Source organism: Macrobrachium nipponense, chromosome 36, assembly GCF_015104395.2.
Source record: "Macrobrachium nipponense isolate FS-2020 chromosome 36, ASM1510439v2, whole genome shotgun sequence".
NCBI classification, from domain to species: Eukaryota; Metazoa; Arthropoda; class Malacostraca; order Decapoda; family Palaemonidae; genus Macrobrachium; species Macrobrachium nipponense.
In genome coordinates, this window is record NC_087220.1 from 26,989,895 (window position 1) to 27,000,061 (window position 10,167).

The 10,167-nt window shown below is 35.7% G+C and overlaps 1 protein-coding gene across 1 annotated transcript; it reads right to left on the reverse strand.

The window, feature by feature from the left end:
* Positions 1-206: 206 nt before the first annotated feature.
* On the reverse strand, positions 207-9,769 carry LOC135203523 (perlucin-like protein). Its single transcript, XM_064233258.1, has 6 exons — positions 9,375-9,769; positions 8,941-9,006; positions 4,940-5,098; positions 2,890-2,995; positions 2,243-2,344; positions 207-1,763 (listed from the first exon to the last, which is right to left on the reverse strand). Exons 1-6 carry the CDS (start codon positions 9,529-9,531, stop codon positions 1,685-1,687), a joined length of 669 nt encoding a protein of 222 aa, XP_064089328.1. The 5' UTR covers positions 9,532-9,769; the 3' UTR covers positions 207-1,684.
* Positions 9,770-10,167: the final 398 nt, after the last annotated feature.

Here is a 10,167-nt window from a genome sequence, read left to right on the forward strand (position 1 = left end):
CACTCATTGATGTCGCAATACCCTGGACACCAGAGTTGAAGGGAAAAGAGAAGAAAAAATGGATAAGTATCAAGCCCTGAAAATATAAATAAGAAGGATATGGGATATGCCAGTGGAAATTGTACACATAATCATAGGAACACTAGTCATGATCCCAGATCCCTGAAAAGGAATCTAGAAAAAACTAGAGGTTGAAGTAGCTCCAGGACTCATGCAGAAGAGTGTGATCCTAGAAATGGCACACGTAGTAAGAAAAGTGATGGACCTCCTAAGGAGGCAGGATGCAACCTGGAACCACACACTATAAATACCACTCAGTCGAATTGGAGGACTCCCCCATTTATCACTTTAAAAATTCCTGAAGTAGCATGAATCAGATATTAAATGACATCTATAGATGAATGATTGTATATAAATCATGGTGTGGTTAAATATATAAATCGGAGGAGACAAATACATATATACCAGGAAGACCTACAAAGTTTTTTTTTTTTTTTTTTTTTTGTGCATACGAATATCCACCGTCATTTCTACTCTCATTTTGGTTCTTTCGCTTCTATGGGTCATCAATAGTTTTAACCTAGTATCATATGGTCTTTTTGTAGGAGTTGGTGGAAGTCCCATGTGTGGTGTGACCATCAGACCTCAAAATTACCATGGATTCAAGTAGGCGAATGAGTCCAAATACTTCAAAGTCACAGGTATGGCCTAAAGGTTTGCCTTTGAGAAAATAAATTGAATAGTAACTGCTATTATGTAACTTTAAACACTATTGATAAAAATATTGACAAAAACAGCGACTGTCACTCAGTAATGTGTGTTTGAATGGTAGAGTAGAGTAGTATTGGATATACAATTTAGGCCAAAGGCCAAGCATTGGGACCATTGTAGTTGCACTATAAGTCAATTATGAGGAGAGGGTTAAGGGAAGCAAGATGGAAGAGAATCTGAAAGGAAGTACACCAAGAGGAATTAAATAAAAGGGGTTGATCTAGGGGATGAAGGGACACTACAGTGAACCGCATGAGATGCACTGACGCCACTACTACAAGGGTGTTTGAATTCCGAATAACTCTTTAACAACAAAGCCGCAAATAGAGATCTTGTCTTTTGAGACGTGAATATGAATGACGTCTTTATATAAATACAGGATGGGACTCCAAATTTCGAATTACAGCATTGTATCTTATTTGTACGTTTAGTACTAGGCTTGAAGTGTAGATATATCAGAATGTAGTAAGAGAAGGGAACTAAACAACTTGAAAAAAAACTAGTCTCATGAGGGATTCAACCCCATTTCAAATTACATCAACCATGTTCATTAAAATTACAAACCTACTTTCCTAGATAATGGAGGTGGTTCCTCACCTAGAGGGACAGTAAGACGTCAAATGGAAACTACTCTGAAAGAAACGTATTCACAAAGCAACTTCAGTTCTCCTACCAAATGGGAAACCCGATAGCTTTATACTCATGTTCCACATGGAAATTGATGTATATCAGTTTGAAGTAAACCTTAATGTTGCAGTTCTACTTATTGATTAATTAAATAAATGTAAACATGAATTATCGAGTTGTCCAACAGAATACAGCTTAAGAAATCCAAATACACAACAACAGGCAATTTCACTTAATGTAGACACTTAGAAGGAAATTTATTCTTACGCCTGATCCATCTTCCATTTCACTTGTCTGCGGGCATTTCTTCATCTAGCACTAAAGCAAAGTTCCAAGGCAGTTGGGCAGGTTTCTCGCAAATGTACCTGTAAGGTAATAGTTTTATCATTGTTCTTAGAGTTGGAAAACCTTGATTGAGTTCTAAACTACTGACTGTTGAAGATGATTGAACTTCATAGAGCAAAATGAAAATGTACTTTTTGTCCATTTCTAACTCTTGTCACTTGAATCCCCAGCTGCTTACAGATTCTTTTTAGGTGAACATGTTGTCAAGTAATAATTCTTTTTCTGCTGAAATGGTTTCATGATCATGCTGCAGTGTGAGGTCTGTAGTGAGAGGTTGAAACTAGTGTTCTTTGGAAACTTGGAATTTCAAGTCAAGTGGTCCCATGTTTGCTGGTTACATTTGAACAGGTTTCATCTACTGAATAATAATAACCTAATAATAATATAATAATATATAATAATAATAATAATATAAAATAATATAATAATAATAATGATAATAATAATAATAATAATAATAATAATAATAATAATAATAATAAAATAATAATTTCTTTACCTAAACTCCTTAGCACAGTTAATATCATTGAGGCGATCGTCTTTTGCAGGAAAGTAATGGATACAGTGTTCTGCTGCAGTGCTGGGTTCACCTTCTCCCCACCTGGAATGTGTAAGATGATCATTATTGAGAAACACTACTAGAAGCTTCCTATTACTGAAATTGTTGTCAGTTTCTTCCACCACTTGTGCCTGATCCAAAGGGCAAGAATTACGTATACCCTGTCCACTGAATCGAAGAGGGTAAGATGGTGGGGGGGGGGGGGGGGGGGGGAGAATTAAGTCCTATCTGAAGACACAACAATACTTCCATGAAAACTTTTATCCGTTCTCTATAACTTTTAAATGGGTTGATTCTTAAGCAAATGTTCAGAACACTAGGTCTTCCTAAGGTCCAAATTTCATGCATTAGGGTACTACATATAATATACATTACATGATGCTATGGACAGTGATGAACGGTCCTCTGTTTAACTCTGATTATCGTTTCTCAGCAGTCTAAGAATGATCCAATTATTTTATTACCCTATTGCATGATATAATTCGAATGGTCTTTTCTTCCCCTCTCAGTTTTCTTGAAGAAGCGTAATGCTTTACGTAGGTATGGCATTCATTGTGAATCTCTGTTTCTACAACTTCAGATCTTACCATGATTCAACGATTTGATGAATGGTGCCATCTGCAACCCATCTGTAGGATCCCTCTTCTTGCAGGTCACTGAGTCCTATGTAGTAGTTGTGACCTTTTGCAAGATCTGCAAAGAGAATTCCTAATTAGTAGATTGAAAGGGAAATGGGAAAGCATAATTCCCCATCTTTGTCTCATAGGCCATTTTTTAAAAATAAAAGTTAAATCATCTATCGAAAAATTCTGTGGAACTAGATCACATGTAAACTTGTTCGAAGTTTATGATATATAATCAAGCTTTGCTCTTCCGTAACTCATTTTGAAAGATATATAGTCAAGACAGTGCAGTTGTTCTTGAGGTACCAGTAAAAGAAATAACAGCCCTTATGTTAGCTGACTTCTCTAAGGGCTTACTGGTACATACCAGAAACTTGCTATTAAATTACATTGTTGTTCAGTTATAGTAAATGCTTTAAAAATCAAAATCTTTGACTACTATGGGTTTTCAGAGACAGTGCAAGCACGTTTTTTGGCAATAACTCTATGACGAACACTCGTATCAGAACGAGATTTAGCTATAGGTGTATTACACCCAGTGCCGTAATTTATAAGGGTATCGTGAATCACTAATTGTAAAGAACAAAGACACTTGTCCGAGTACAAAGAGGCAAAAACTCCATTAGCCAGAAATGAATACGAACACAACCGTAAAAAGCTCCGCCTACCCTCTCCCCCCACCTCCACCGCCACCCGCGTCCTTCTTCCTTCCCTCACCTTCCCTTCTCTCTCTCTCTGAAAGTTGCTTCGGTAAACTTATTTTGTATGATTTTTCTATCTATCTATCTGTCTATCTATCTATCTATCTAATAATATACATTGTTGTATATATCTAACGATCCAGTCGGTTGTTTGCTGCCAGTTGACTGATTTATTTATGCATTGATCCGCTATCTCTCTCTCTCTCTCTCTCTCTCTCTCTCTCTCTGTAAGGTAGTGGTACCTACTGTAAATGGTTATTAGAGTGAGAGATATCTGAATGTATGGTGGAGAAGTAAAACGATAGACACTATGATTTATGGTAAAACGGCTGTTATACTTGTGTTTGGTTACCTTCTTCGTAATCCTCATGCGGACTCAGGGAATCAGCAATATAGTACTTTTATTACGAAGGTGAAGAAAATATGGCTACCACGGAACTTGACTCTCGGCACGGTTGCAGAAGTTCGTTTGTCACACAACTTTTCAACTCTTTTTGCCTTCAGATTGGTTTGAATAGGTAACTGGTTATAGTTACTTTGTGTTACAAATAAAAATTGAGCCTTTCTACCGGACATTCATTAGAGTTAAAACTTCGATTATACCGATGCACATATAACTGTCGCTTTACCATAAATCATAGTGTCTATCGTTTTACTGCTCCACCATACATTCAGAAATTATCTCTCACTCTAATAACCATTTACAGTAGGTACCACTACCACAGAGAGAGAGAGAGAGAGAGAGAGAGAGAGAGAGAGAGAGAGAGAGAGAGATGAGCGGATCAATGTATAAATAAATCAGTCAACTGGCAGCTAACAACCGACTGGATCGTTAGATGTATACAACAATGTATATTAGTAGATAGATAGACAGATTGATAGACAGACAGATAGATAGATAGAAAAATAATACAAATTAAGTTTCCTGAAGCAACTTTCAGAGAGAGAGAGAGAGAAGGGAAGGTGAGGGAAGGAAGAAGGACGGGGGTGGCGGTGAGGGTGGGGGGAGAGGGTAGGCAGAGTATTTTACTGTTGTGTTCGTATCCATTTCTGGCTAATGGAGTTTTTGCTTCTTGGTACAGGGGCAAGTGTCTTTATTCTTTACAATTAGTGATTCACGATACCCTTATGAATTAAGGCACTGGGTGTAATCCACTATAGCAAACTCTCGTTCTGATACGAGTGTTCATTACAGAAACCCATAGTAGGTTTATTTGTGCTTAGAAAAGTGACTTGTCTGACTGATTAAGCAAGCTTGATGGTACCACTGTAGTAGTTTCCTTACATTTAAACTCACTATTACTTCTACTCACCACGGAGGAAGTTGTACTCTTCGTCATGAGTGATTTTGACCAAATCAGAATTCAAGGCTATGCACTTTTGACGGCTTCCTTCCCAAGTGCTGGTGTCTTTACTAATGAAGTAACAGGAGGATCTCAGCTTCAGCCAACCCCCTTCACAGACAAGATGATCTGTAAGTTAGATTTAGATCTTTCACAACAGCACTGAACGTTATTGTCGTGTAAGTGTTCAGGATGGTTTATATATAAATATATATATATATATATATATATATATATATATATATATATATATATATATATATATATAGTGCGTGTTTTTTTTTCTGTCTTTCACAATATTTATCACTAGCAATCTCCTTTGTGGGACTGACTTCTTTGATGAAGACTTTTTCTCTACCATCTGCACGACCCAGAAGAGGGATCCAAGGTCAGCGTCAACAACGCCAAGCGGAGCCACACCAGAGCACCACACAGGAAGAGGTCAATAGTTTTATTAGGGTTATAAGATGTAGAAATAGAATGTAGAACTTATATTATAGCATAGTTTTACCATGTAAAGTTAAGTATATCTTAGTTTTACCAGACCACTGAGCTGATTAACAGCTCTCCTAGGGCTGGCCCGAAGGATTAGATATTTTTACGTAGCTAGGAACCAATTGGTTACCAGCAACGGGACCTACAGCTTATTGTGGGATCCGAACCACATTGTATCGAGGAGTGAATTTCTATCACCAGAAATAAATTCCTCTGGTTCCACGTTGGCCGTGCCGAGGATCGAACTTCGGACCACCGGATCGGTAGTCGAGTGCGAAATCCACTCGGCCAACGAGGGACTGTTTTACCATGTAATAACATCTTATGCAAGTATTATGTACACAACTAACCACTCCATTATCATTTGTAAACCAAACATTGTAACAGAGATATATGGCAATGCCCCACCCCCAATCCAATCTTGCCAATACAAATAGAGCAACGGATGTCTGTATACATTAATTCCTGCTTGAGAAAGCCCGAGATAGGACGAAACGGACCGTAGCAATAAATGAAAAACCACCCACGAATCTGTATTCTTATCCAGAACTTTGAAGAATTATTGAAAACAGAAGTAAGGAAATATGAAAAAGTCTGCATCACTGAAGTCAATGCCACAAAGGCGGTTGCGTACAACAAATAGGTGTGTGTATATATATATATATTATATATATATATATATACTATATAGATATATATACATATATATATATATATATAATATATTATAATATATATATATAATATATATCTATTGTGAAGAAGTGGTCCAGAGTACCTGGGTCTGGACACCATTAATACTTGGTGCACGAAGTAGCCAAAGAACTGTGTTTGGACACCATTAATATTTGTTAACCCAAATTGCCAAGTATCTGGTTATTTCACTTACCATTTGTACTTGTTAGCACAAGAGACCCTTTTATCTGGGACACCCTTTGTACTTAGGGCACAGTTTGTTCAAGTACCTGGTTATTACTTACCTCACTACAGCCAGACACCTGACCCTTCATCACAAATACTAAACGACTGAATACTCTAAAGGTAATTGTGATCCCTTATAGAACTGAACAGCCAAGAAAACAATCAGTCTAAGCTCATTAAAATATATGTGAGGTAATCTTAATTAAAGGCCATCACTCCTTTTACAATGTCAAATCTAAGTATTTCCCTGATTCTGATTTATTTGTGGGAAACGGCACAATTACCACTCTATATTTCTACTTAAACAAAATAAAATATATTACTGGTGGGGAACCAAAAAAATAAAATGCTCATATAAATTTTAAATATAAAAATTTTATTTCTAAATTCAAAATTTATAAGTGAAATTCACAATCTCAGGGAAATTGTTATTACTTGAAAACAAAAGTTTAATTAATTCTTGAATTAACTATTAAGCAAAATTAAATCAAAGTTTATCAAGAAAATTAATTAAATTAAATAAAAAAGCAATAATTAATTTGAAATGAAATTTAATTAAATACAAATTAATTTGCAAGTGTTAGATTCAAACAGTTACACAATAGAATATTATTCAAACTAATTAAACAAAATAAATACAATGTAAAAAAAACATAATGCATAATATGAAAACAATTAAAGCATTGACAGTGCAAACATTAAGCATATAAAAATGGATATGTCAAAAGAACAAAGCAAAAGAAAAATGTATTGAAAATGATCATTTTATCCAATGCATTGGATAAAATTATCATTGCAATGGTAAAATAAAACCTCGAAGTGCACTTTAAAACATTTGTAAAATACCTGTATACACAGCTGCAGCTTCTCACTAAAGAGAAAGGCCTGTTACATACTTTTACACTTTCGTGGGTGCCTTCATAAAACCAATAGAAATAATACTATGTTCAGATTCCACAAACAACACATATGAATTATATGAGTGACCTACTCAAATACAAATCAAAAGTAAGTTACATTATTACGTTAATGAAACACTCGCGAACGAGCGAGCGCGAGAGAGAGAGCTTTGAGAGAGAGAGAGAGAGAGAGAGATCCTATCCTTCACGCCAGCGGCTAGGTCTCGGAATCGAATGAATCGTTCTCTATCCCCATAAGCGTATGGGCGATTAGCATCTAGTTCAAGACGTTAAACATGAATAACATCATTGTAGGGAAGGTTTTCGAAGGACTCGATGCGGCATGGGAGGTCCCTATGCACATGTTTGCGCCGATAAAGAGATCAGCTGGCTCAGGCCTTCTCGAGGTGTGAATAACAACCTTCTCTGTTACTCTTTCTCTCTGTCTTACGTACGTCTTTTTCCTCTCTCCGCCTTATGTATGTTTAAAAATGAAAAGTTACACTACTTAACATGTATTACCTTTAAATATGGGAATCTGAATGCAAAAACTTACATTTCATAATATGATACACAGGTTCTGAGGTGAATTAATCATATTACCAAAATTATAATTGCATTACAAAACTTACATTATAAGAATATATATATATATATATATATATATAATATATATATATGTGTGTGTGTGTGTGTGTGTGTGTGTGTGTATGTATATATAAATATATATATATATATATATATATATATATATATATATATATATATATATATATATATATATATATATATTATATATATATACATATATATATAATATATATATATATATATATATATATGTATAAAATATATATTATTTTATATGTGTGTGTGTGTGCGTGCGTGATTCTGTATAAATGACACTATTCAAAATGTCTTCAGTTGAACACACTTTATAGGTGCCGTTACGAGATAAACACAATTACATAATGTCTGTTCAGATCCCAATTATCCTAAAATTTACTAAACACTGAGAGTGACCAATTACAATTTTTTATGTTGTTCTAAAATTGAGACAGAGAGAGAGAGAGAGAGAGAGAGAGAGAGAGAGGAGAGAGAGAGAGAGAGAGAGAGAGAGAGAGAGAGAGAGAGAGAGATTATGGTTATCGATAATGATAATCATTAACATTGCACGGTCTCAGACACTAAGAATATCTACACAAAACATAAAAGCAAATCATAGTAATATTATATCTCGAAAGACGTCATGGAGAGATTATATGCAAAACCTTCTGGTCATGTAACATTCTCGAAGCTTCATACTACAAAAGATGATGTTATCTACACGAGGTCTGGACAAGAAAAAAAAAACGAGTCATACATATTCAGTGGTTGGTTAAAAAAAAAAAAAATCTCAAGGATTTCTGATCAAAGGTGATGACAGCAACAAAAGCTTGTCATTCTATGTTATTCCATAACTTTAAATTATGCTTTTGTGAAACCTAAACATAACATTTGAACATATCAGTTATTCTAACTTAATCTTATTATGGAGTCTGAACATATTTTACACAGTACTTTTGCATATCTACGACACTACAATAACATAACAGTACTGGGGAGAATTTACAAGGACCTATCATAAAACTAATAATCAAAACGTTGGTTCCTCACCTGTGGCCATCAAGGTGAACATTTTCATGATTCCTGAGGCGACTTTCTCTGAAGCAACCGCTTGTGCTGAAAAGAAAACGGAAATTATGGTTAGTACATTGGCCAATAATCCTAAAGAGCCGGATCGATATATATATATATATATATATATATATATATATATATATATATTATATAATATATATATGCGTGTGAGTGTATATATATATTTATAGGTCTGTAGTATGTATAATTTTACCACTGGAACGAGACAGGCAGAAGATCATTTCACAACACTTTCTTTCACGTTTAACCAGGGACCCTTAGGCCGATACTGAAGATTTTTATATATAATTTAGCATAATACGAATAAATGTAACAGGTGACAGATTCAAACATCAGAAAGAAGCAACTCACTGAACTTCCAGAAGATTTTCCTTCGCTCTTTGCCTTACCTTTCAACACCTGAGTGAGGTCGTCAATCGTGCCTGCAATTCTGCCGAGTTCGATGTGATTCATTTGCTGCGAGGAGCAGCGACCAGCCATTGCAAGAAGAAGAATGGTCGCAATCAGACGAAAGCAAGAAACAACGGCCATGCTCGAACACTCCATCGCTTTCTCTCACCGAGTTTAGCTTAGTACTAGTTCTGGCTCCGTCCTTCTTCCCTCTGAATTCCTAAAAAGACGTTGGAGTCCTTTGATAAACTCTCCGCGGCGCCTATTGGTATACACTGTGAGTGTCACTCACAGGCACTTGAACGAGCGATGCTACTACGCAGAAATCTTCTCTAATAAACTGCGGCTTATTCAGCGGGTAAGCAGTCAATAGAGACTCATTCATAAACGTATGCATGTGTGCGTGCATATTATCGCAACAGTAATGTACTAGTGGAATCATTCCCCCTCTCCCCTCACATTAAGAACACTGACGTCATCACTGGCTGGGAAACCCAAGAAGAAGAACGATGAAAACATATTGACGATAATCCTAGCAGTGACCTCACGCTGCGTCCTCTTACTTTGATGAAGGCTGGCATAGATACAAAGGATACTTAGTAACAAGGGTTCGTTGTGTGTTTTCTTTCTCTTTCTCTTCTTCAAAGATAAAAGGTATGCTTGTATATCGGTATGTTCTCTGCCTGTCTCTCAGACAACGTACTTCTTAAGCAAAGCTTTTAACTATGAGTATTATGCGAGTATTATGGAGACGATTTATAATACACATTTATTGCTTTTTTGCGTGTATAT